Source organism: Leuciscus leuciscus (genome assembly GCF_965113295.1).
Source record: "Leuciscus leuciscus genome assembly, chromosome: 10".
Classification (NCBI taxonomy): Eukaryota; Metazoa; Chordata; class Actinopteri; order Cypriniformes; family Leuciscidae; genus Leuciscus; species Leuciscus leuciscus.
The window spans coordinates 21,915,721-21,943,482 of NC_138734.1; the positions used below are offsets into that span (position 1 = coordinate 21,915,721).

A 27,762-nucleotide genomic window follows, 5' to 3' on the forward strand; every position below is an offset into this window, starting at 1 on the left:
AACAACACACATAGCTCAGACACATAACAAAAATCACAAATGCAAAAAGTGAAGAGCATGTCAAGTGATTACAAAGGCCTGGTAGGGACTGACCCTGTGATACATGATGGGCAGCTATGGAGTGATTTGCAGTGGTGGTAGTGCAAAAGTAAACATTGCAGGGATTTAATCAGTGCAAAGCTGTGCATGTTTAATATGACTATGGAAAAAAAGAGTGTAATAGTATTGCTTAACAAAAACAATACAAAGAAGATCAAATAAATAGAACAACAGAAACTTAAATATATTTATAAAAAAGAAAAAAGATTATACAAGCCAACAGGGGTAAATGTTGGGACCACAGCCCAGAATGTGTAGAGGGGCTAATGTAGCCTGTAAGACAGTGAAATGGATAGTGGATACTAGACAATAGACAAAGTGATGTGATGGTTGGCGCAGGGTGAGACTCATGCTGAAAAGTCCATTTCTCCCCTAACCTTTTCTGTGACATTGAGTTGCTGGTTTGCCCTGGGGACAAATGACCTCCTCGTTTTTGAGCATGACAGAAGACTGCTACTGCAAATTATCCTCAGTTTGTTAAATGATTAACCTCAGCTCCATGCCAAACACAGAGCCAGCTTTCCTTACCAACCTGTCCCAGCGGCCCTCTTCTTAATGCTGCCTCCCCAGCACACAACCGCATAAAAAAGGACTCTGGCCATGTTTAGTCTTGCTCAGAGTCACTGCTGGTATGGTACTCCTCAGAATCACTATCAAAGTTAATTTCGGTTTCAGTCAGAACTTGAACATAACATTTCTTTGCATGCTTTGCCAGGCTGTTGCTTGCTTCCTTGTTCTTCATCGTCAAGCTCTGTAGACCTCGGATACCATCTTGAAGCAGGCCCCACGTCTCACCTTACATGTTAAAACACATTGAGCCTTTATTAATCAGAAACATTCAGAAACATTGTAATGTATGCCAAGTGTAACAAATACATACCTGATGTCACATTAGAAAGCTGGGATGACATCTGCTTCAGGGTGTCTGCACGGGTGCAAAGAGACTTCCAATGTTTGTTCATCTCTGCAATAAGAATCCTCTTCTCCTCCTCAAGTCTCCTTACTGCCATCACAATGTCGAATGCCTTCCTCTTTGTCCTTAGATCTACAGAGTCTGAAATACATAGATGAAACATAAGTCGGTTGTAATTAAGATTAGTATTTCAATATTTTCTGGGGTTACAATCGAGGCATGACAGATTTTGTCCTACTATGTGACTATTTCACAAAGTCAACGGAATTGTGTACATACCACCGTATGTAAGCTGCCATGGCCAAACAATCTCGTCAGATAGAATGGTGTCCAATGTCAGTTTTTCTGCATTAGGAACCAAGGTGTTATACTTCTCCACTACAGAATTTAAGATTTTTTTTTCCTCCCTGATCTTTCGGCGGATTCGGGCACGTCCTTTGCATCCGTCACTGTCCTTATAAAGACGCTGGGACCTCCTCTTAACACTTGCCACCAGCTCCTCTATTCGGCTGGCAACAGCGGCAACATCAGAATCATTTGGGGATGTTGTTGCTGAGAGGAAGAAATGAAGAGATAAGAAATATGCTTCTTGATTCCATATATTGCATAGAGATCTGGGGAAACAATTATAAAAATTCACTATACTCACTGTCAGTATTGCAAAAAAGGGCAGTCCGTGTCATACACAAAGCTGGGTATTTGGATCGTACAAATTTTCTGTTTTTACAATCAAAATTACTTAAACTTCAGGACCTGGTTCAATATTACACAGCACTGATCATGTTTAAAGTTAGCAAGAATTTACTACCACTCAATATCCAAAATCTTTTCAGCCAGAGAGACGGGGGTTATAATTTAGGGGGGGACACAAAATTTAAAATGCATCTGGTCAGAACCACCAGGAAGAGTTTTTGTGTGTCTGTATGTGGGGTAAAACTGTGGAATGGGATGAAGGACGAACACAGGCAATCTCCTAATATACATTCTTTTAAATCATCATATAAGAATATGGTCTTTGAAAGATACAAAAATGAGGGGTTGTGATTTTCACTGATTATTGTTGTCATCATTGTTATTATACTAATTATAGTTATTGGGGTAATGTTAGTGATAATGATTAGTTATTGATTTTTTTTTGATATTGATGTTTATTAATATCATTATCATTATTATTAAATACATTATTATTAAATTGATAGTCTATTAATGGTGTAACTGTTATTGTTATATTAATTACTACTATTAATTATTAATCCATAGATATTGTAATATCATACAAGGTAGTTAATTGTGTGTGGCAAGGGGGTGGGATTGAATAAGCGTTAGCTTCTTCCCACTCCTTTTTGAACAAGGACGTATTTTCTTTTTTTTTCTTCTTTTTTTTGTGGTAAATATCGATTGTATTGTTTGATTGTTGTTTTTTAATTTGTCTTATTGTTCAAATAAACTTTTTCAATTCAATTCAATTCAATTCCATGAAAAATTTTTTTTGGTGTATGAGCAAAATAAAGCCTCAACAATCTTTTCATATTTCTCTGTAACTGAGAGGCTACACTTGTAGCTAAGTTTGAGTATAGTTAGGTTAGTTAGGTTCTTTATTGTCCCCATGGGGATAATCTTGTCCACACGTCATCAGCAATCAGAGTATGTGCTCTTTGACTACGATTACAATTACAATGAGCCCCTTTGGAATTGCAGCCAAGCTTAGTCAGAAGTGATACATCAAGCACCATATCAAACAGTATAAAACAGTATATCCTACCTTCTGCCCACTCATTGACATCAAAGATCCACCTCTCCAGTTGACTGTCTGAGATGTCCATTACCGTTTTCATGGCCTCCAGGTTCTGCAGCTGGCATTGCAGGACTATTTTGGCCTTCAAACATAAATGACAATGAGGGAAACGCCTACAACTTTGACAATTGTTGATAAGGATTGTGAAGTACCTTCACTATTAGAAAACCACATACAACACTAATTAAATATACAGTATATTCGTATATACGTGGACTATCAATATATATGGTATGAACATTTAATATTTTATTTTACAATATCGCTATGCATTTTGCATAAGGGAAAACTGGTGTCTTTACCTTCCGATATCGGCGGGCAAGGGTAGAAGCTAAGTTGTCAAACTTTTGTTGGTTCCAGCGCATGGCCATGATCGTCAGCATGTCTATGCGTCCTGCAAAAAAAAATAAAAAATGAGATTATCACCTTTCTTTCCAGTAGCAGTAGGAGAAGAAACTGTGCAGACTTGAATCACAAACTTTTCAGAGATAATAACTTACAGTACTATGGAACTATTAATCTTCTGTCTTGTGCCATTTGATGGGTTAGGTGAATAGCACAGGATAGTGAAGAAATAGCATGAAACAGTGGCGCAGGACAGTAGTCAAATGGCATAGAGCACTATGGCAGGATAGTAGGTGAATGGTACTCTGATGTGTATTTTTTATATTGCACTGCCCTTCCTTATTATCCTCACGTCAAATAAAATAGGATGATGGTATTGTAATCGATCCATCCATTTATGTTGAATATTCTGAGCTTTATATTTTCAGAGTCAGCATATATGCATGAGCTCAAAGTGGCTCACCATTGTCATCAGGATCAAAATTTACTGGTTACCTACCTGCTTTTGACATGTGCTTTGTCGTAACAGCAATCCTCGAGAGGAAGGCGTTGCACTGCTCCACCTCTTCCCCAAGAGTCGAACCAGCCCCCTCCTGATATGCTCCACTCCATTTTACCTTTAAAAAAGAAAACAAAAAAAGAAAACCTAAGTGGCAACAATCTTAAGCAGGATTTCAGGGAAAGAAAATGTCATGGACAATCATTTTTTCTTACCTCACATTTGAAATCATGAGCTTTGGCATGAAAAACAGAAAGAAATGGCCTCATGGTGAGGAGATCCTGAAGCTCAGGGCATTTCTCTGTCACTCTCTGGAGGTAAGGCCAGTATTTGCATGCCACATCCATTGCAAAAAATGTAACTGGCTTACAGGCCATTTGTTTTTGTAGGTACAGGGGGTAGGCAAAAATCTCCCCCCTGAACATATTGAGGGCACGAAGGAGAACCCCATGACGACATACAGCGAGTTCCAGGCCCTCCTCGTCTGTTTTTCCTGAGGACTTCTGAGACGTTTCACGCGCCGCTGACCATTGCCCTCCACAGACACCTCTTCCAGAGACCTAAAACATGGAAGATGGTTAACAGTCCAAACTCGTTCAAACAAAGTCCTCTGTAGGACCATAGACAGTATATAAACTGGACACAGCGACCCCATAGGTTTCAACGGAGAAAAGTGAAGCAAATTAGAAGCACTCATTTCCTGATTGCCGAGCGAACTGCGCAGACTCAAACTGAGCTTGACGACGTGGATGTGACGTGAGCAGCCTGTCTGACAGTTGTTAGTCTTCTAGTAGCTGTGCCAAGAGAAATCTGAATCATTCCCTTACGAAACTTGCAGAGACGGAGAGCGTGAGTAGGAGCTGTCCATGAGCTAGGAGCAGGAGAAACTTTACGATTCTCTATGGGCTTCTCCCTTGACTTTATCGGACTTTATGCCTCCACGTCCCCCCGATTGACTGCGAGCTTCTCCTCCTGTCTCTACGGTAATTTCCAGAGAGTCGCGTGGTTATGACGCAATCGTTAGCCTGTTTTTACAAAAACTGCTTCTACGGGGCCATAACGTAAGATACAAGCAGGGCTCCAGACTAACTTTTTTCACCTCCGTCCTGGAACCGTCCTGAAAAACTATTTGAACCGTCCTAAAGTGAATGTCAACCGTCCCAAAATAAACATGTTGTTTCTGCACTTTGTTATTATCATCTATAGTTGTTAGTTGTTGGTCACATAATAAAAACACCATTAAAATGTTTATGATATATATTATTATATTTATTTAGCTCCATTCAAAGTAGTTATCTGTAAACAGGCAAAAAAAACAGATTTAATAAAAAATAACAGGAGTTAAATGCTTTTTTGTGTTAATGCAGAACAATTTTTTTTTTTTTTTTTTTTTACATTCGAAAATTAAGAGAAAAATACATACAGTTCAAAACGTTTTTGAGTTGGTTGAGTTGGTTGGATTAAACCAATAACAAATAAATACTGGTGGCTACATATCTCAGAAATATCATCATTCTTTATTCTTTCAAGCAGCAGACATATTTATTTGTATGAATTAAATATAATTAATCCTTATTAAAGCTATTAACGAGCAGTGAATGCTTTTCTCTTTTTCTTTTGTTGCTTGATCAATATTAAGGACACAGACCGCATTAGGTTTATTACCCACTGTCACTTTAAGACATCGGATCATGTCCAATGACATGCGGATCCAGAATTGCACTGATGCACATCCGATACACTCACAACTGTTTAAGACATAACCGACATAGTTTACGTGAATACTCTCCAAAACGGACATTTAGACATAATATTTGTGTGTATTTGTCCATTCAGACACGAAAGAGAGCTCAGTTCAGTACTCGCGCGCTGTATTGAGAATGAGGAGATGCCGTCACGACACAGCGCCCCGCCCTCAGAGACCGCGTCATCCTCCCCTTTCCGCCATTTTGGGAGGATACCCGCCAGCACCGTTCATTGTTTGTATTGATAGTAGAGGAGGTTGTCGCACTATTTTAGAATGCCTGGAAAACACTGCTGTGTAAAAAACTGCTCCAGTGTCTCACACGATTGTCGTGGAAACCGTAGGAGCCATGTATTACAGTTTTTTCGTATTTTAACATTTAAAAGTAAAAAAAAAAAAAAAACATTTTTGTTTGGCATTGGTAGTAAGTTTCTCCCTGTAAGGACCCTTTTCTTTTGCCGCATTCTTCTCCATTTATTCTTCATTTTCTCGTAATTTCTATTATAATTCCTCGAGCCGTCTTTCCTGCTCCGTCTCTGTATTGCTCTTGCACTGTTGCCCCTGGCAACCCATAGCGTATCCTCCCAAAATGGTGGACGGACTCAATTCGTCACGTGACAGCAAGCTACCTATGAGTATGTCCTCATTCTCAATAGGCTAGGTGTCTATGTGAATGGCTGCACGCTTTGGGTCGGGTGTGTGCGCACAGAAAACCGTACCGAATATAGCTCTTTTCTTGCGTCGTCTCTCTTATTCAGATCTTCATGTCTGCTCTACTCATTCTCCCAGACGTTTACATTTTTTTACGTTTTATGAGACATGCAGCGCATGCCAACTCGTGTGCCGCTGGGTAGATCAGCAAGTTACAGTACAATTGTGCGCATCTACCACAAACGCAGGACATCAGTTCTGACTGGATCGCTTCCCAAATCGTCACTATCTAACATTTTTGTCTAGTTTTTATTCGTTGACGAAAATGTCAATAGATTTTCGTCATAGTTTTTGTCATTCAAAACTAGTTTTTATTTAGTTATCGTCTCGTTTTCGTCTGTGAAAATAAGCCATGTGATAGATGTACCGCGAAACAAGTCTCTGGGTGAGTAGCCGGCCAGTGAAAGTAACTATAGTAACAGCATGAGAAGACGCGCTCCGTTGTAGTCAGCGCTTGGTCGGTTAATTTTGGCATTTTCTAAGTAAGTTACCCTAATAGGCTAGTAATAAATGAACACACATACAAAAATGTCTTTCGTCCTGTAGGCGTCCTGGAGAATATTTCTGTTCGTCCTAAACACATTTTCTATCGTCCCCAGGACGATAGGACGCCGTTAGTCTCGAGCCCTGATACAAGGTAATGGAGCATTTTATACATTGTCCTGTTTCTTTAGAAATAAATAATGGACAAATGGAGTCTTTAAACGCCTCAGATGTAAAGTTATTCGCTGTCAAAGTGACGCCAAAATGAATGGGAGTCAATGGGATGCTAACAGCAGGTGAAGGCTTGTTAGCCAATGGCGGCCGCCGGGGGTGGTACGGAAATCGAGAGCTCGATTACCCCCCTGTGTAGGACGTGGTGTTTTATAGGTAAATATAGTGAAGTTGTGCAAGTTTACATGACTGGTTGAGGTATGGACATAGTCCACGAATTTTGCAAAGTCATCATCATTCGCGATGAACGCCATCAAAGATGGCTTTTTCCTCCGATCTAAATAAAAGAGATACATATTAACAAATATTCATATGATTTTGAATTCACAGCAGTTACTTTCAAAGTAATGGACCGTCAATGCACACACAGTACCTTGCTGCACTCTTGAATCTGTAGTGCTTACGGTTTCCATCAACGGATACTGCAAGCATGTCTGGGCTGCACGCTGGGCAGTCAAAGTGGTCCTCCTGGCATAATTTGTCCACTTCGAATCGGACAGCTTCCCACTCCAAGAAGCTTTTCCGGAAGCTGTCTGCTGTGATGTTTCCGCTCTGTTTCAAAGAAGAGTTCAGTAAAAGAGAACAAAAGAGAACAGTAAAACGGATCAAATTAAACAATATACTACACTGAAGTAAAATGTTCTAAATGGATAAATTTTGGGATGTTTGTACAAACTATCAAAGGAAATAAACAATGTGTAAACTTCACTCATACACTATACACTGGTGTATTTGGGGGACCTGGCCATTAAACATACAGGATATTGTTTGACATTCAGTCTAAATCTATACGCAAAGAGGGCTGCAACAGCTTCCATACTGTTTAGAAGTAAGCCTGTGCAATGTTTAGCCCATTAATCCAAGGGAACACTTCTGGGATCAGGAAATGATATTGGGGAGAAGATGTCAAAGTCGGTAGCCATTGGAGTTGAATTTGAGATCTTCAGAATGACCTGTTTTTTCATAAATGTCTCAGTGCAAACTGCTGATGTCTGATGCTGATGAACATGAGTTTATGGTTGTCTATAAAGGGTCTAATGGCTCTGTTCATGTGTACTATCATCATCATCATCATGCCCTCATAGTATTATATATGGAGTTACGCAATTATTACCACAAATACTTACACGGCCAAAGCGAACAGTGCGTTGATCCAGCATTCTAAGAAATGCTTGGCTAGACATCCCTGGTGCAGCCATCTTCAGCTCTTCAAAAGAAAAAAGGACATCTGTTGCGTACACAGTTGAATAGTGAGAAGTGGCAGGCCAGTAGTCATTACGGATCAGGTCATCCACTCCAGGACTCCAAGTGGCTTCACATGCTTTGCATACCTGTATAATCTGAGGCAATCTGAGATCATATCGCCCTGGAAAAAGAAGGAAATATATACACAAAGTTAATTCTGACAGACCAAACTGTGTCATTCTGACAACTGATATGGGAACATTTGACTAAGGATGGATCAGGAGGACACTTCTACAAACATTTTGTAAGGCACTCTATAGGAAGTCACACTTTTGTCAGGCAAATTAACTATCCCCATTCAAACAAAGGTTAACTGTTTTCCTCCACATAGGTGGGTCCAGCCAATCTAATCAACACACAACCTATTGACACCTCTGGATTTCCATCCATGATAAAGAAAATCAGAGAAAAATCAAAAAGAAAATTCTACAGAAGTGACCCCCACTCAAACCCATAAAGTTCTTCTTACCATTCATTGTAACCACAACTATGGACTGTCCTGCGATGACACTGGACGATACTTGTAGACAACCGCATATTGTCTCTGGCATCTCCAAAGGAACAAGACGCTCTTGAAAAAAAAAAAAAAAAAAACACATGGATGAGAATTAAACAATAACATTTATTTACTGGAAACTATTTTAAACAAGATGCAATTGACGGCTTCATCGACCTATCAGAAAACAGCATTTCGTTTTTCAGTCAAGTCTAAGAATGTGACTTAAAAACTACAACTTACCACACTGGGTTAGAACCCTCTCCACAACACAAGTTGTGGGAGGCAATGGATGAAAAAATGCACGTATCATCAAATCCCTGTTATGGAACACTTGACCTCGGTGGACCCTGACATCACACTGGCCACAGAGGAATGGGTGTGGTCGGCACTCACAACAATGGATAACGGCTGGACCATTTCCACAATGTTGGCAGATCCGAGTTGCCGCATGTTGTCGAGCCACCATGGTGTTGACCAGTCGGGGTCTCTCTTTCTCCCACCACCCTGATATGAGGCTCTTTCGAGTCGACCAGTCTGCTGAGGCTTGAAGTGCCGTTTCATCTTCATGTATGTCCTCACCCAGTGAGCATTTAAACTCTTGAAGGAAGGACTCTGTTAAAACAATGCACAATATTTAAAAACAGTAGTTTATTATAACAAAAGAGAATAGCATTGAACAATGGCGATTTTATAATAAATGAACATACTGTTTTGAACCAGTGAAGTCAAAATAAAGAACACACCTGCAGTAACGGAAGGAAAGTCAATGGTCATTTCCGCACTGGTTTCCGGAGCCCTGACATGAGAGACACCAGTCTTTCGACTCTGGCTGTGACTGGGACCTGCTGTAGCAAAAAAGCTGTTGCTTTTTACACTCAATGACACAAACTTTACCTGATGCTAGGCACAGGTATGTAATAATAACCTCAGATATATTCTAATTCAGACCCATGACTTGTGATTATGTTGTATACCTTTCCAAAATACAAAACTAGATCTGGAGTCTACATTTTAATAAACATTAATGTGAAAAAAATCGTACCTGCTTGTTTCCGGGATGATCTGGGCCTGCCGTAAATAATGTTTCCATCACTGTCCCTCTTAATCCACCTAACATCTTGCTTGCTGTTTGATGGCCGGCTGGTGGACGGATTACTGGTGGAAGGCTGACTGGTGGATGGTTCTGCTTCCTGGTGCATGCCAATGAGCTGTTGGAGGTGAGCTTGATGTTCAGCCTGATCAACAAGGTCACTCATCTCATTCAGGAGACGGTCCATCTCAGGATCAGACATGGCACAAAATATAAACACACTATAAACACACAGGGACAAAAACAACAACAACAACAACAACAACAAAAACTCAGGGGTGGGGGGAGACAGTAAGACAGCAAGAGAGAGAGAACACAATACAACAGTAGAGAGAGTAACAAGATACAAGACAAATGTGGCTCTTAAAAGTGCCTTTTTTTCGATGTAATGAGGTGATGTTTTTTTTAAAAGGACAGGGATTAAGGAACCTGCAGAGAAAGAGAAGAACAAATCAAAAAAGAATAGATCACCAAACTACATATTACAATATGAATAACTACTAGGCTAAGAAGTTAAGTAAATGCTGCTCTTGTTCATTCATGCAATCAAAATATATTAAAAAATGAATGACTTTAAAAAGAAGTTTTTGTGTGAGCTAGGGTTCATGATATTTTGAACACATCCTTGTTCTGTTCTGCCTTAATTCAAATGGATAAACAAACAGGAATAACATGATCAGGATACTTGTATAAACTTTGCCTTGCCAGACTATATATATATATATATATATATATATATATATATATATATCCCCAATAATTCCTCAATAAGCATTTACACGTCCAAAATAAAATTATGAGTGGATTTCCACACAAATTGGACTATATATAGGCGCTTGCAACAGACTCATTGCCACCAAAGCGCTTTACAGATTGCATCACATTCACCCATATTCACTCATTCATACACCGACGACGGTACCCTGATATATATAGGCCTACAACATGTTTTTTGTTTGTTTTTATAAACTCGTAATTTTATTCATTTTGGGCGTGTAAATGCTTATTCATTTCTCTTTCTTAAGAGACTGTTGTAAGCGACTTACCGTGGTGGAATCGCGCTGGGCAATGGTTTTGGTTTCTGCGATGGTCGCACACAGTGACGTGTTGCACAAAATTGCGCCAAAATATCAATCATAATTAAAAAGTACAGTCTTAATATTTTTTTAATAATATGTTTAAATATAATTTTAAAGGGGTCAGCATAAATGTCTAAGTGAAGGAAACACGGGTATATGTAGCCATTACATTTAAACACACCACTTCCCAGAATGCATTCATCTCTTTGCCAAAGGATATGTCCATATGAAGCAATATAAACATTTCTGCAGTAGGCTATTTAATTTATTACAACATCATAATCAGTATTGAGATGAAAGTGCTATAAAAGTAGGCTATTCTTGGTTGTTTTTTGTTTGTTTTTTTTGCGCAAAAAAAGCAAAGTTGCAAATTGAAATACCATCGGCAAAATATCCCACCTAAATTAAGGCATGTTTTAAGCCTACAGCAAATATGCAGTCCTGCAATTATGTCGTTTTAATGTAGGCCAAAATTATATATAAAAAAATAAAAATAAAAATAAAAGAGAGAGAGAAAAAAGTCGTGATACCGATTTAGTCAAGGGTTTCTGCCCCACGAAAATGTATGGTCACCGCGCCAATGATTGTAACAGTATATGCGCCGCACGCTACTGTAAAATACACATTTGCAGCATAATTAATCGCCTGAAACCATACTTTCCAGCTGGATGGATAACCCCCATTTCGTCAAAATCCAAAGATGAGGGATTTGCATTCAAACATCGGACGACCCTCTCCGTTGTCAAGCGACGAATGGGGGGTAGCTACACTGTTAGACTTTTCTGTAATTTCTACAGTTATTTACTTTAAATCCCCCAGTATTATACTGCTATTTCTCTTTACAGTAAATAACTGTGATTCCAATTGCATCATGGGAATTTTCTGTGACGTCTAACACCACATACAGAGACTTACTGTATTTTTTAAATTTGCTGTATACTACTGTATTTGACGTAACTGCCTCTCTGGCTGGCACCATTCCACCGTGCTTTTTATTTCCTAATTTTTGCCTTACACCACGTGTCTACAACGCTATAATAGCCAGAGGCTGTCTATATTGGACACATTGAAGCGACCGGACCTTTAAATGCAAACCTGTTTATCCCTTGTAAGAACTAGTGCGAGCGCTTGGACTCGTATCGGACTACGTCTGAAATATAACGGCCGCGGCGCATCACTACACTGTCTGGGATTTGTCGTGTCGCGTCAGACAGACATCCAGTGTAGGTAATGGGGTCTGTCTTTTGTTGGATCGCGACGTTCGTGTCTGGCCCGGGGAAGAGACGGAATTCACTTCACCGAGAGAGAGAGATCAGCAAGCAAGGTAAAAAAAACAACAACAAAAAAACATTCTGTGTATGTTGACAGGATTGTGCCCAGTTTAACGTATGTTATAACGTTACTCGTCGTCAACATGGCGGTAACGAACTTTACCATGGTAAACTGAGCTAACGTTTCATTTTACACACTTTGTTAGATTATTGAATTGTCGAGTTAAAATATGCCAACGAGCAACGCGTTTACATTAACAATAAATGTGAATAAACTAATGTGAAATTCTGTTTATATCTTAATGTTGGCCTACTGATGAGAACCTTTATAGTTTTAGCATTAGTTTGCAAACTATACCATATTATAGTGTTTTTTTTTTTTATGGAATTTAATATTTACTTCCATTTTTGTGTTTAAAGGCAACTGCAACAAAGCGCCAATTCGCGCCAGTGACTTAGCAAGATTCCAGAGGTAGGCCAGCCCATTTGTGATATATTTTGAAAAGTTTGCTGAAATGATTAGCATACACTATGTGAAAATTGCTTTTGAGCCACTGGTGCAGATAGGTAGCTAACAATATCTTATAAAATCTCTATAAAATTGGCTAACTTTATATCAAATAAGTGACCTTTGCATTATGTCTAACTTTATTACACAGCAAATGAACCAATCAGAAGATGGACCATTGTCTTTGTTCAGTCTCACCAGATTAAATGTATCCAGGTAAGCACTGCAGTAAAACTCTCACTAAGACCAAATCTAGCATTCTAAACTTAAGTTTATATTTTTGCATTATTTTTATATTTTATTAGCCAGCGACTCTACCATTGCAGTTCCACCTGACTAGGAAGGTCCTAATATCAGCGCACAGGTGGGTTAACTACTGTAGGAAGGAGAACGATCATCACACAGTGATTTCTTGCATGTATCTTACTGTGTATTTGTCTCAAACAGGTACTCCTTCACTGCAGACAAGCTGAAATGGGCTAAAATCATCTATTTCAGTCGTTCAACTTCTTTCTATTCATCTCAGCATTTTTGGACAGAATTTAGGATTTGTAAGTATTAAAATTTAATCTGGCATAATTTAATTTAGTTCTTTTGTATGCTATTTATTGACAAAAGCTGTTTACAAATATATATTCTTAAGTTTTTGTGAAAATAATAATAAAAATTAACAAAAAAGGAGGTTAAAAATAATGTGACACTAATATTCTCTCTCTCTCTCTCTCTCTCTCTCTCTCTCTCTCTCTCTCTCTCTCTCTCTCTCTCTCTCTCTCTCTCTCTCTCTCTCATATAGTGTTGGAACCGGGATCTCCTCTGAAGGACTGAGTACATTTGTGTTTGTGGGCACGCATGCAGACCAGGGAACACTCTGATGTTGTCAATCAAGTTCTGAACAGGAACCAATCTTTGGAGAAGTTCATTTATTCACAAAGGTGGACAAAAACATTGTGTTGGCTTTTTAAAGATTATTTTGATGATGACTTTTACTCCTATGCTGTAGAAAAGATGGAGTAGACAGTCAGACATTGATAATAATAATAAATGTTTCTTGAGCATCAAAGAGACTTCTTTCAAAAACATTACGCCACTTAAATACTTCTTTTGGCCACCAGTCTACATGAATCCAACACATTTTTGGAAATAAGTGAAATTATTTTTAAGGTGGGGTTATGTGTCTTGTATTGTGAAAAGAACTGTGTTTTGTCCTGTTTTGGACATTTCCTTTTTGAATGCTTAAAAATGTATTTATATTCTGCAGTTTTATGAATGTAATGGTTGATATTTCATTATAATACTTGTATAAGCTAAACAACCAATGACTCTACATTCATTTAGTCAAATGCTAATGTTTTGTTTATGATTTTATGTATGTTTTCAAAAATGTTTGCAGTGAAGGACAGCACATAATGTGTTAATTTAACACGTTTACACATCTTTGTGCTAACCTCTCTGACATATTTACTTTGTTAAAATCATTAACACAATGAATGAGTTAAAATTAACACAAAAAATGTTGTCTCTAAACTTACCCATTAATGTGTAAAAATTTCACACATCATTTCCAGCATTGGCATGTTTATTTTGTGATATATATGAAATGTTTTAAATAAAAAAATGGTATTTTGTGATAACTTTGTCTAATTGGTTTGTATGAAAGTAGTACTTATGTAGGATAAAAATAAAATTAATCATATATCAAAATTATCTAATCTAATTTATATTTAGTACAAATAAAAATAATTACAGTAGTGTACTGATTAGCTTAGTTTTTACAGTAATGCACTGTACTGATTAGCTTAGTTTTTACAGTAATGCACTGTATTACACAAAACTGAAATACGGTTTGGTACTGTAACTCTTAATTACAGTAACTTACTGGCAACAGTGTTGCCAGTAAGTTACTGTAAAAAACCCTTGAAAAGTCTAACAGTGTACCCTCAACGTCGGTTTATGGACGTGAGGGGGAAATGATCAAACTATGTGATCTAAAATTATAAAATAACCCACCTAAATTAAGGCATGTGTTAAGCATACAGCAAATATAAAGTCCTGTAATTATGTAATTTTAATGTAGCCCAAAATTATATAAAAAAGAGAAAGGAAAAGTCGTTATACCGATTCAGACAAGGGTTTCTGCCCCACGAAAATGTATGCTCACATATTGCACGCTACTGCAAAATACACATTTGCAGCATAAAATCAGTCGCCTAAAACCATACTTTCCAGCGCAGGCAAACCGCTGGATGGGTAACCCCAGAGCCATAGAGAGAGAGAGTTGCGACACTCCCATAGACCTCCGTTGTAAATAATGGCGGCGCTTTTAACCGCCTACTTCCGGGATATGAAGATCGGAATAGTTCCAAACACTGTCATTTGGGCGTTGGACACCATTCACTTACATTGCTGCGCGTCGAGTTGTTCCAGAGTTAAGTTGCCGAAATATCGACCTCTTTTGAATTGTCAACTGTCTATATTGTATCAGAGGCCCTTTGCGATGCTTATAAATACTGGTCTTCATTTGTACATGCACAGCGTAATTATTTATATTTTATGTTGGTTGTTTCAACCAATTTTCAAGCACTGCCTGCTAGCTAACGTTAGTTAGCTAGCGCGACTTCGTCAGCTAAGAGTTCGGTAATGAATCGCTGCCACCTTTATAGCAACTTTTATTTAATTTAATTTTTTGGGATATACTAACTTTTCATTATGTTATTATTGTCTTGAGTGAAGCGGCTTGTGAGAACAATGCTGGACCTTTAGGATTGTTATGGCCATCACCAGTCCTGTCTGTTTCATGGATCACCTGCCCCTGGTTTTTGTTTTTCTTGTTCACACACACAAGCACACATTTTTGTTGTCTGTCATTGTTTAATAAAAAATATTTTATTTGAAAACCTTAATTTGTATCAGCCATGCTTAAATTCGTTTTTAATCTGTTATAGTTTTGATAATGTGTATGGCCTTAATCTTAAAATAATATTCTTAGTCTTAACATGATCATGTTTCACGTTGTGGTCCTGGGGGTGGCCACTTTCATCAGAAGAAGTGAGCTAGCTTCTAAGCGAATTCTGAACGGACCGCCACGGCAGACCTCTTTGCGTGATCACGAAGGTAGGCTAATGGCTGAATCAAAATTTATAAGCAAAATCACGGGAATCAATAGCCTAATACAGCCCAGTTGTGCTAAAATAAATATCATGAGACGTCCATCATCAGATGAATGATATGGAAAAGTTAAGTTAAAGCCGCTAAAGCCAGTGCTACTACCCATGCGAACATGAACACTAAGCTTTTCCCTCCAAGAATATAGCCTAAAACTTATCTCCAAATGCAAAACTGACATTAACAAAAGTACCCTCAACGTCGGCCTTTGGACGTGAGGGGAAAATTACCAAACGGCAGTATGTGACGAATAGGGGTGAGACCGTGTTGCAAGGAGCACCACGTTTGGATGTTTGTTTGCAGATGAGACGTTATGCTGCAAATAATCAGTCAAGTAAGTATATCTTGATGCTTTCTTTAGTTATTTTTTTTTCACCGTAACATGTCAGTTGCTGAGTGCATTTTAATCACAGATATTATAAACTCATAGACTCGGGAGGTGAATTAATCATGTTTTCAATAATTTATATATGATTGCATTCTAATAATGTCTTGCATTGTAATGTGAGGAAGGTGTGTGTGGTCGTGTTCGAGGAATTTGGTTGCTGATTTTTTTTTTTAACTAAACCGACTTTTTAAATTATTTTAAACAAGCTACTAAAAATTTGCTGAATGCTGATCCAATATTGTAACACTCGAAGACGTTTATATACATTTAATACAAATAATCAATTTTATAACCACCATAAATATTTAATATATTACCCACCTCTAGAAAAAATGCTTGTAATGTGTTCAATTTCATTTTGTATTTAAAGAGTTGTTCAATTATTATTTGTTTTGGAATATGTAATATTTTTGTGTTTATCTGGATTTAAACATTCATTTTGCAGGATCAGTTCATATTTGTTATTGGAGATACAGTGCAAGCGGTGTGTAATCACAGACCTGTATTGATGAGGTGATGTTACAAGATTTATCATGACAGGACAGCACATCCTGATCAAGCTAAAACACTACTTTCAAGTCACTAACTATCCCTATAGCTTTTAAATGCTTTGAATCTTTTGCATGTCATGTGCAAGTAATAAATTCCCACCTGTGCATTTACACATGCACCTATAATCATCATATATTTTATAGGTAACAAACCAAAGGAAGAAGGCTTGCAGCATTGCTGTGTCAACCGTGGTAAATACAGGAACAGGAACATCCTTCATGAAGATAGCTATGTGGGGCAAGCTTAAAATGTAAGAATACCTTTCTTAATTTGCATTGGTCCTGGGTTTGCATGGGTCATATATCTATATTTGTGTAATTGATAAAGTTATGCTTAATTCCCTGTAAAGTAGCAATAAAAAGGTTCTCTATTTTTAATCACTTTAAGCCCAGTGTCAGTAAAGATGGCGTAGTCAGTGGAATCCTGGTGTTTGTGGGAAATAGAAGGAACCTTGCCCAGCTTTCTACTACGATGTGGCCCTGGTGACTGAGGTAATCAATCACATCACACATTCATCAACAGTTAACAGTCAAAAGTTTACATACACCTTGCAGAATAAACTGCTTCATCAGGGTAGTACTAAATAAAGATAAAACGTACATTTTTGTGATCCCTATTATTGATAAAATTGTTAACATTTTGCAGATACTGCAAGGTGTATATCAACTTTGAAGCGCAACTGTATATCTATCTCTTTCATTCAATTGAGCCAAATATAATAATGGACTGGATCTGTATTATAAACAAATTTTCTGTTTTTTTGTTTTTTTCCTCAAGGCATTTTTTCTGACTTTCCTGCATCTTTGAAACATTTCCATTCACATATACTCTGGAGAGCATCTGGGACATTGACATAAACAGCACTTTCCAACAACTTAAAAAATTGGGTGACAAATCATTTTGGTTTTTGTACTTTTGGAGTTCTTCAGGGTTTTTTTTTTTTTTTTTTTTAGGGTTTTTTTTTTTTTTTGACAAACTTAGATTCACTGTATGCTGGAGTAAGCATTTGGTCCTGTTTAATGTTGGTGCTGGTAAAGGTTTAAAGGGATACTCCACTTTAAAATGAAAATTCTGTCATCATATACTCACCCTCATGTTGTTTCAAACCTGTATGAATTTCTTTCTTCTGCTGAACATCCCTTTAAGAGCTAAATAACAAGGTTCGGTAACTTTTAATTAGGTCTCATTTGTTAATATTAGTTTATTTTTTAGCCAACATGATCTAACCAAGACTAATATTATCTTACTTAGACTAATAAATGCTTAAAGTATTATTCATTCTTAGTTCATGTTAACTGAAGTAGGTAACTAATATATTTTTGTAAAGCATTACCCAAAGGTCTCTTTCCAAAACTGTTTGTGTTTATGCATAGTGTTTCTTGGGGTTTTCTTGTGCATCAACAGAAAGGTTTTTATGTACTTCTTTTAGAGATTATTTTGTCAGTAAATTTAGAGGGTTTTACATTTAGTTTTGTTGATTGTAACATTGCATTTAATTCACACTTAAGTGTATTGTTAACTGACATTAAAGTATATTTTAAATCACATTAATTGCGTGTCATTATATTGTGTATAACACTTTAACTATATTTTGAAGATATTAGAAGCAATTATGATAGTAGATATAAAGTTGTAATAAAGTACCAATTAAGTTGTTCCAAAAAATCACTCTTAATGGCAACTTATTGCATTTTATTTCAACTTAATATGTGATATATTTTAAATTAATTGCACTTAATGTGCATTCAGTGTGTCGAAAACATTGCATTTAATTCACACTTAAGTGTATTGTTAACTGACATTAAAGTATATTTTAAATCACATTAATTGCGTGTCATTATATTGTGTAGTGCACTTTAAGTATATTTTAAAAACACTAGAAGCAATTATGAAAGTAGATATAAAGTTGTAGTGAAGTACAAATTAAGTTGTTCCAAAAAATCACTCTTAATGGCAACTTATTACATTTTATTTCAACTTAATATGTGATATATTTTAAATTAATTGCACTTAATGTGCATTCAGTGTGTCGAAAACATTGCATTTAATTCACACTTAAGTGTATTGTTAACTGACATTAAAGTATATTTTAAATCACATTAATTGCGTGTCATTACATTTTGTAGTGCACTTTAAGTATATTTTAAAAACACTAGAAGCAATTATGAAAGTATATATAAAGTTGTAATAAAGTACCAATTAAGTTGTTCCAAAAAATCACTCTTAATGGCAACTTATTACATTTTATTTCAACTTAATATATGATATATTTGAAATTAATTACACTTAATGTGCATTAAGTGCGCCGAAAAGATGGCATTTAATTCACACTTAAGTGTATATATTTAAAGTATATTATTTATGTAATAAGTACACTTTATAAAAGTACACTTAAGTGCACTTTTTTTTCACAAGGGTCCCTATATTAAGATATCACATTAGAATAAACTTAACATATCATATTAGATAATAATGATATATTATTATATTAATTTATGTTAAAATTATATTTTAATTTAAATTCAATAATTTTTGGATACTTATTCCACATTCAACATCCCATTGCATCATTTAATAACTTTTCCCATGATATGTAGCTTGGTGTTCTTTTCAGGCTTCAGTAAAATAATGTAACATTTGGGAGCAAATAAGCAGAGGAGCAGGCCAAAACTAGAAGCTAAAATAGCAAAAATTTCCACAGCAGTTGTAAATTTACCAGGCTGGCTGACATATGCAGGTACAAATGCCAGCCACACTGCACAAAATATAAGCATGCTGAAGGTTATGTATTTGGCCTCATTAAAATTGCCTGGTAACTTCCGTGCTAAAAATGCCAGAAAAAAGCAGACACAAGCCAAAAGGCCTATGTATCCCAACACACACCAGAATGCCAGATCAGAGCCCACACTGCAATCCAAGATGATCTTTGACTGTTGATATTTAGTGTTTCTATAGGGGAAAGGTGGAGACGCTACAAGCCAGACGGTACATATGACCACCTGAACTAGAGTGCAGCAGAAGATGATGATTCTCTGCTGTATTGGGCCCAACCATTTCATTATATTGTTTCCTGGTCGGGTAGCTGTAAAAGCTGCCAGCACCACTAAAGTCTTGCCCAGGATGCAGGATATGCAGAGTGAGAAGGTGATGCTGAAGGCAGTGTGTCGTAGCATGCAGGACCAGGATGTGGGTTCCCCAATAAACACCAAAGCGCATAGAAAACATAGAGTCAGTGATAACAAGATGAAGAAACTGAGCTCTGAGTTATTCACACGGACTATAGGGGTTCCTTTGTTGTACAGAAATATCCCCAGCACTGTGACAGTCAGAAAGGCTCCCACTATAGCTATCACAGTCAGGCTGATTCCCATTGCATCATGGGAGAGAAACTCAACTACCTTCAGGACACACACTGTTCCATTTTCATTGGACCAATAATCTTCAGGGCATGACAGACAATCTATTGAATCTATAAATATATAAAAAAGAAGAAATAAAATAACTAAATCAAATGATGGAGGCTTTATATTTTATTGTCAATAGGAAAACATACATCACCTGTCTGATTACTGATCTTGCCAATATCACATGGGACACAATCAAAGCAGCACAGAGGTAGCCCACGACGGACAGCCTTTCTGAATCCTGGAGTACAGCCGTTACTGCATACAGACACGGGTACCTACAGTATATCACAATACATTTTTTATAAAGTAAAAAAAAAGTGCTTTTTTAAATTTTATTCCCTTATCATACTCAATGTTTTTTTATTAATAGGGGCTCAAGGATCACATAGTGACTTTTTTTGAAAAGAACAACAGATGGCAGTGCAGTGCACAGTCAACACCTTGCCTTGTTCTGTTGTTTAGACCACATAATGGCCTGTTCCTCAATCACCAGTTCTCTCCCAGAATGCTGAGCACCATCATACAGTCCCACTTTCACAAACTGAACATCTCCTCTTGAGTGTCTTTGCCAGTTTATCAAGTCATATGATGGGATTGAATCTCCCTTGATATCAAAGTTAACTTCCTCTCCAGAAACAGAAAAGGAGATTTCCTGTAAATAATCCTGAAGCTTTGGAGTATAACAAAGCAACAAGAAGAGGGGGTCAATTTAGTAAGAAGAAATACACTTTATTTCATACAATATAATTGCTATTCTGTCTGAAAACCAGTTCTAATTAAACCCTAAGGTACTTTTACCTGCGATGGAAACACATTGCTGAGGTTTGCACATGAGAAATTCTCAAACGGTCCATTTCCAGGCCTGCAGTGAATGAGGTTATGTAGAGAATGAGCAAAGGCATACACTGCTTTATACACATTGTAGGTCACACGAGGGCTGGACGTGTTCATGTAGGCAGAGTGTTCTTGTCTGAGAGTTTCTTTCCCGGTGCAGGAGGGCAAATGACTGTTCAAGTTGGATGTGGAGGGGGAACAACCATACAGAGCCTCCCACAACTCCTGAACTTGGGGGTTTGAAGGGTACCTTTCTGGGGTCACCGTTTTGAGGTAATCCTGAAGACCTGGGATGTGTCCTTGACGTATTGCAAACCCAATTGTGCCATCTAAGAATGGATACATTTCTGCTAAAACTGAAGCTGTAATCCAAGCCTCACTTGCAATCCACTGAATTCCTGTGATATTTTGAGCCACAAACTCTCTTAAGAAAGGGTAAAATTCACCCTCTCCCGAAAAAACAATGACCACATTAGCTGTGGATTCCTTCATTACTTTAAGAATCTTCAGGACTTGTTCCTGGGTATAGTCTTTTGGTATCATTTCATGATAGGCCAGACAAATGTTAGTATTTTCAATTTCTCGCTTTAAGCCTTGTAAAGCAAACCTGCCATAGTCATGGTCTTCAGTGACCACACCAATCCATGTCCAGCCAAACCTTTCTAGCAGCTGTGCAATAGCTTTGACCTGGTAATCATCATTGGGAACTACTCTGAAAAAAGTTGGGAACTGCTTCCGATCACTTAGACAAGAGCAGGTTGAGAAATAACTTATCTATAAATTTAACAAAAAATAGAAAAAGAAAGAAAAAGAAAAAGCAACAACTCTTAGCCAACTTTGTACATATATAACAGAAAAATGTATAGACAATATAAAAATCTCTCAAGAGTAGTTAACATACTTTCATTATAAGACATCATTATAAGTCATATATATATTTACCATGGGAATTCTGAAAGGCTCCAGAGTTCTGGACACAACGATGGATTGTGAGGATCCAGATTCCCCTACAATTCCTAATAAAGGACTAGCTCCAGAACACATAAAACTTTGAACAACATCCTGCCCATTCAATACTGCCAGGACTGCTTTCTGAGCCGTTACAGGAGTGGCACAAGAGTCAAAGATACTATAAGCCAGAGTATGGTTTAGTAAAAGGTCTTTTCTGTTGTTAATTTCCTCCACAGCAAGCTTCATAGTGAGAGCCCATCGGAAAGCTCTTGGATCAAACCTGCATACAAAATAAATAAAAAACATCTTAGTTGAAATTCTTGTAAGACAATGGATTGGTTTCTCAGAATTATTTATTGGAGAAATAATAAAGTAAACAGTAAACAATAGATTTTTTTTAAATTACAGGTTAGGAAAGACATAATAAAAAAAAACAAAAAAAAAACATAACAGTGTCCTTACCCTCGACACTGTGCTGCCAAAGGTCTCTTTATGTAGTCTGTTGGTGGAAGCTCTACTCTATAATGCAAAGGAAAAATTCCTCCTATTGTGAAGTCTCCACTAGTCATGAACACTGGCAGATTAAAGTCACCCTGTGGGTTGCAGCTTGAAGTCACAGCTGCACTGGAAAGGTGAAATACAGAGACAAAAATATGAATCATTATCCTGTTAAGCTCTATGAGAAGAAAAAAATGCAGAGTGATGCTTCTCTTACCTTCGGTTTTATATGTTAGTCATGCATATGATTATGCATGACGTCTTCCTGAGCTATATTGAATCAGAATTATGCATAAAATCATAAAACGCAACTGCCAAATGCTTAACCTAGAAGTTTATATAAATGTTATTATATTATGTTGCGTTTTCAGATAATTGATGGTATATAATTACTGTACCATGTAAATCAAGGCCGTAACCATGTCTTGAACATTAGGGGGAGGGGGTGTTATTGGTCTTTTTATTTAAAGAAATTAAGGGATTTAAGGGAATAAAGAAAACTAAATAAGCACACTGAAAGTTCCAGGTATATTGTTGTAATGAAGGAATCAAAAACTATTTCCAAAGAATATTTTATTGCAATATTTTGCGCAATTCACTCTTATTTGTATATTTCTAATGTGTTGAAAATGCTAATCATTTCTTGTCTCGTCACATTCCGTATTGCATTGCATGAATCATGTAAATTATATTATATTTTCAATTCAAAACTGTGAAATTTCATGAAAAAAAGTTGAATAGTTTGCATCACACTGTCGGTCGTTTAACATCTATATCGTAAATTTATCGTAAAAACTGTCAAAAATGTACCTATACTTACATCTTACCACACTCTCTTTCAATGCAAAAAAAATAAAGCGTTCACACTCGCCTTCTGAAAGTAACAGTAAGTCCCACCTTCTTTGATGTGATTGGCCATCTCAAACATTTTGACATTGACAAGCGGACTGGAGTGCAACAGAGCAGCATCAAGAATATCAAATATTGGGGAGACAATTTGGCCTTTTCTAATTATTGCGGGGGACTTAAATGCATTGATATATATATATATATATATATATATATATATATATATATATATATATATAGAGAGAGAGAGAGAGAGAGAGAGAGAGAGAGAGAGAGAGAGAGAGAGAGAATAACACATTTAAAGTTGTTATGCGACCACTTTATTAAACCAGAATTGCATTAAAGATTACAAACGTTCTAATCCTTTTTAATTGAATGTTTAAAGGTTGTCTCGTGGTTGAATGTGTATCAGGTGTGTATTATAATTGGTTAAAAGAAGTGATTAAATTCATAAGGGCTTGGTACATTAACAGCAGGAGGGGCCTATGCTTTTGGTTTGCTTGTCTTCAGGTGAAAAGTTAAATCCATCCCTCAATCGCAGATTATCTATATATGCTGTACTCATTAGATTAATTTCTCTTTGTCAGTTATGGCATGGCTTTATGCAATGTTGCTTACATTTTGGCCTCTGTGTATTGGTTTGCAGAGTCAGCTTAAAAGCAAGGACAACTGTGTCTTTCAGGGAGACGAGGATAAATACAGCTTTTACCAGGGGGGAGATGTGGTTTTGGGAGGGATTTTTCCTTTGCATTCCAGCCCTATATCGTCATTATTTTCTTTCAGGACCAAACCTAAACCAACCAAGTATAAATTGTGTGTCATGCTTTCATTGTGTAAATTGTGTAAAACAATTTAAATGTTTAGAAATTGTTTTAATTTTCTTTGTCGTATTGCAATTATACAATGCATTCAATACATGTGTTTGTGAAATCTGTTGCAGCTTTACCCCTCGAGCACTGAGGTGGATGCAGACGATGATCTTTGCTGTAAGAGAAATAAACCAGCGGCAAGACCTTTTACCAAACCTATCTCTGGGCTACCACATCAGAGACAGCGGTGATGACATACCTGTATCTGTCAAGAGGTCTCTTCTCCTGGTCAATGGACAGCCAGAGAGGGACAGTGGACAAAGCTGTGAAGACACACAAAAGCAGCCAAGCCCTGTAATTGTGGGAGATGCTGCATCAGGAGTTTCCATGGCTGTTCTGAGAACTCTAGGCTCATTCAAAATACCCTTGGTAAAACATTTAACATTTTTCATTTTTGCATTTCTTTCTTCGTTATGAAGGCTATTATGTTGTATTGATTTAATGCTAACATATAGTGTTTGACAGATAGATTAATATTACTTAATTGATCTTCAAGAAGATTAAAATTACACTTTTAATCTTACTGAAATGTGTTTTTATATTTTAGGTGAGCTACTTTGCATCCTGTTCCTGTCTCAGTAACAAGAGAGAGTTTCCAGCATTCATGCGGACTATGCCGAGTGATCTATTTCAGATTAAAGCTTTGGTAAAACTTGTATATTATTTTCAGTGGACATGGGTCGGGGTGATCGGTGTGGATTCAGACTATGCTCGGTTTGCCATCCAGCTCTTCCTGAAAGAATCAAAAAGATTTAACGTTTGTCCTGCTTATGTCCACTTTTATCCTGTTGCACTGACACAAGATGCAGTGGAGGAGCTTGTGAACATTTTAAAAGCCTCATCTGCTATAGTAACAGTAAACTTCTCTGGGGAATCAGAACTACATAGTATACTAAAAGAGTGCAGACGCCAAAATGTTACTCATCTTCAGTGGATTGCCAGTGAGGCCTGGGCCACATCAAAAGTCCTCTGGGAGGATTTTGGTGATCTGTTAAAGGGAACATTGGGCTATGCCATACGGAGAGCTGATATTCCACATCTTGGCAGTTACCTCAGAAGAATAAATTTTTCTGTTGCTGAGACGTCCCATTTTCTCTCTGAGTTTTGGGAAGAGACTTTCCATTGTCGGCTGAATGGGTCCTTAAACACCCATGTCCATGGAGAAGCAGCACAGAACTGGCCACCTTGCAATGGCAGTGAGAGTTTGGATGATGTGTACACTCCTTATTCAGATGTGTCACAACTCAGAGTGTCCTACAATGTTTATAAGGCTGTGTATCTCATAGCACATGCACTACATGACATGAGCACCTGTGTCCCAGGAAAGGGCCCCTTTCAGAATGGGACATGTGGGAGTCTGTATAAAATTCTGCCATGGCAGGTGTGTGTTACTCACCATTTTACGTTCTCTGCATTTATAGCACTGATAAGGAATTATCAAGCAGTGTACAAGTTTTAAAGCAACGTTTAAATATAACATCTATGTATCTAAATATTTCCATCCATGCATTTGAATGTTTTTGCTCTGCATCATCCTTTCTCCCAACCTTCATCTAAGCTCCTGCACTACATGAAACGAACACATTTCACAACATTAGGGGAAGAGGTCAGATTTGATGACAGTGGTGATCCAATTGCATCCTACGATCTGATGAACTGGCAAAGAGGATCTGATGGCTCCCTTCAGCTAGTGAGGGTGGGATTCTATGATGCCTCCCTTGAAGAATACAAGGACCTAATAATAGATGAGCCAGTAATTATGTGGCACAGAGGAGAGAAGGTGTGTGCCATCCCACTCATCACCAGATATTGTTTACTATGTTTGTTTTGCCTTCAAATCTTCCCAATGATTATGGCTGAACTTAATAAAATCCAGTTTTGTAACTTTACATGGCAATGCACTATTGATTTCATTTTGTACTAAGCATTTGTACATACAATTTGGGTCACACTGTAGTTTAGGGTCCAATTCTCACAATTAACTTACTATTAACTATGACTTTTGCCTCAATAAACTCCTAATTACTGCTTATTAATAGTTAGTAAGGTAGTTGTTAAGTTTAGGTATTGGGTAGGATTAAGGGATGTAGAATATGGTCATGCAGAATAAGGCATTCATATGTGCTTTATAAGTACTAAATTACAGCTAATAACTTAGTAATATGCATGCTAATAAGCAACTAGTTGACAGTGAAAATTGTACCCTAAACTAAAGTGTTACCAAAATATGTTAAATGTAAATAATCCGGCTACATTATTTATAAGGTTGCATAAATTGCAGGTTTTAAGTTGCATATTCCTTTATGCAATGAAAGTATGTGGTGAAACTCTCATTGAGTTCAGACTACATTTCTACTGCTTGTTCTGTTGTGGTTATTAGGAACCAGAATCATTGTGCAGTCAAAGCTGTCTGCCAGGCTCCAGGAAGGCCAGGCAAAAAGGAAAGCCAGTTTGCTGCTTTGACTGCATACCGTGTGCTGAAGGAGAGATCAGTAATGAAACAGGTGTGAATTTCTTCACAGCTCCTCACTTAATGGAATTTTGAAAAATAATAATAATAAATAAATATACAAAACATAGACGTCAATCAATCAATAAATGTAAAACAATTATATAAATACATTTTATGGAGCATGAGCCCTTCTCACAAATTTTTCCACAGACTCAAATGATTGCCTGACATGTTCAAAGGAAACATGGCCAAACCAAGCTCGAGACAAGTGCATTCCAAAAACATTAGAGTTTTTGTCCTTTCAGGAGCCCTTGGGAATAATCCTGTGGGCATTTTCAGCATTCGGGGCCTGTGCAGCATTATCAGTGCTTGGTGTGTTTATAATGTACAGGACAACACCAGTCATACGAGGAAACAATATGGAGTTAAGTTTCCTTCTCCTCCTGTTCCTCTGCGCAATCTTTCTGATTGGCCTGACATTTATAGGAAAGCCCACTGACTGGTTATGCCGGACTCGGTATCCAGCCTTTGGAATCAGCTTTACTCTCTGTATTGCATGCATCTTGGCAAAAACTGTAGTAGTTTTAATGGCATTCAGGGCCACCCTCCCTGGCAGTAATGTCATGAAGTGGTTTGGCCCTGCTAAACAAAGATCAAGTGTAATCTTGTGCACTTTTGTGCAAGCACTTATTTGCATCATATGGTTAACAACTAAGCCTCCTGTTGCTGCATATAACACCGAGTTCATGAGTGCAACAATAATTGTTGAATGTGCTGTAGGATCTGAAATTTGTTAGGATATATTGGCCTCCTTGCTTCTTTGTGTTTCTTATTAGCATTTTTGGCCAGAAAACTACCAGACAACTTTAATGAGGCTAAATTTATCACATTCAGCATGCTTATATTTTTTGCTGTGTGGATAACATTCATTCCAGTTTATGTGAGCTCTCGTGGAAAGTATATGGTTGCTGTCCATGTCTTTGCTATTCTAGCTTCTGCCTTTGGTCTCTTGCTGTGTATATTTGCTCCTAAATGTTATATTGTACTTCTGAAACCTGAGAAAAATGACAAAAAACATATGATGAAAAAATAAAATAAATACATTTTTAAAAAGTGTTACAAAGTTGTAATAATATGGTACAGTAAAAAATGCATGAATAGCCAACAATTTTCCTCAGCAGAAATTACCTATACAAGTTATCCAGTAAATAAAATTACATTTAAATCCATTTTGTTGTTGGTATTATTTATATTTGACTTTTGACATTTAGACTTGCCATTATGTTCA

The 27,762-nt window shown here is 37.2% G+C and overlaps 2 protein-coding genes, 4 long non-coding RNA genes and 1 pseudogene across 8 annotated transcripts; 3 read left to right on the top strand and 4 right to left on the bottom strand.

Moving 5' to 3' along the window:
- Positions 1-62: 62 nt before the first annotated feature.
- LOC309508466 (uncharacterized protein) lies at positions 63-2,850 on the bottom strand. The gene is made up of 4 exons (XM_082183110.1): positions 2,775-2,850; positions 1,292-1,564; positions 980-1,153; positions 63-894 (listed from the first exon to the last, which is right to left on the bottom strand). Exons 1-4 carry the CDS (start codon positions 2,845-2,847, stop codon positions 704-706), a joined length of 711 nt encoding a protein of 236 aa, XP_082039236.1. The 5' UTR covers positions 2,848-2,850; the 3' UTR covers positions 63-703.
- Positions 2,851-2,979: 129 nt separating this feature from the next.
- On the bottom strand, positions 2,980-4,020 carry LOC309508599. Its single transcript, XR_014209591.1, has 3 exons — positions 3,867-4,020; positions 3,648-3,769; positions 2,980-3,201 (listed from the first exon to the last, which is right to left on the bottom strand). It is a non-coding gene; the product is annotated as an uncharacterized lncRNA (long non-coding RNA).
- Positions 4,021-7,082: 3,062 nt separating this feature from the next.
- LOC309508542 lies at positions 7,083-8,142 on the bottom strand. The gene is made up of 3 exons (XR_014209524.1): positions 7,948-8,142; positions 7,194-7,372; positions 7,083-7,097 (listed from the first exon to the last, which is right to left on the bottom strand). It is a non-coding gene; the product is annotated as an uncharacterized lncRNA (long non-coding RNA).
- A 3,641-nt stretch (positions 8,143-11,783) lies between these two features.
- LOC309508649 lies at positions 11,784-12,998 on the top strand. The gene is made up of 3 exons (XR_014209640.1): positions 11,784-12,057; positions 12,425-12,476; positions 12,664-12,998. It is a non-coding gene; the product is annotated as an uncharacterized lncRNA (long non-coding RNA).
- Positions 12,999-16,106: 3,108 nt separating this feature from the next.
- On the top strand, positions 16,107-17,580 carry LOC309508543. 2 transcript variants are annotated; one of them, XR_014209525.1, is made up of 3 exons: positions 16,107-16,575; positions 16,758-17,105; positions 17,392-17,580. It is a non-coding gene; the product is annotated as an uncharacterized lncRNA (long non-coding RNA). The 2 variants fall into 2 exon arrangements; XR_014209526.1 differs by having other exon boundaries at positions 16,107-16,864; positions 17,002-17,105; positions 17,392-17,578.
- A 1,601-nt stretch (positions 17,581-19,181) lies between these two features.
- On the bottom strand, positions 19,182-23,074 carry LOC309508186 (extracellular calcium-sensing receptor; the record flags this gene model as incomplete). The annotated part of the gene is made up of 7 exons (XM_082182709.1): positions 19,182-20,083; positions 20,173-20,296; positions 20,467-20,685; positions 20,814-21,629; positions 21,798-22,086; positions 22,269-22,430; positions 23,058-23,074. The coding sequence occupies 7 exons, from the start codon at positions 23,072-23,074 to the stop codon at positions 19,182-19,184; spliced, it is 2,529 nt and encodes an 842-aa protein (XP_082038835.1).
- Positions 23,075-23,742: 668 nt separating this feature from the next.
- Positions 23,743-27,567, top strand: LOC309508187 (extracellular calcium-sensing receptor-like; annotated as a pseudogene). The gene is made up of 6 exons: positions 23,743-23,966; positions 24,094-24,391; positions 24,570-25,403; positions 25,581-25,802; positions 26,403-26,526; positions 26,685-27,567. The product of its transcript is annotated as an extracellular calcium-sensing receptor-like (transcript).
- Positions 27,568-27,762: the final 195 nt, after the last annotated feature.

Coding starts and splice junctions, on each gene's coding strand:
- LOC309508466 (XM_082183110.1), bottom strand. CDS start 2,847: ATGAAAACGGTAATGGACATCTCAGACAGTCAACTGGAGAGGTGGATC. Junction 1,565..2,774: donor TGTCAATGAGTGGGCAGAAG/GTAGGATATACT, acceptor TCTTCCTCTCAG/CAACAACATCCCCAAATGAT. Junction 895..979: donor GCTTTCTAATGTGACATCAG/GTATGTATTTGT, acceptor TTAACATGTAAG/GTGAGACGTGGGGCCTGCTT.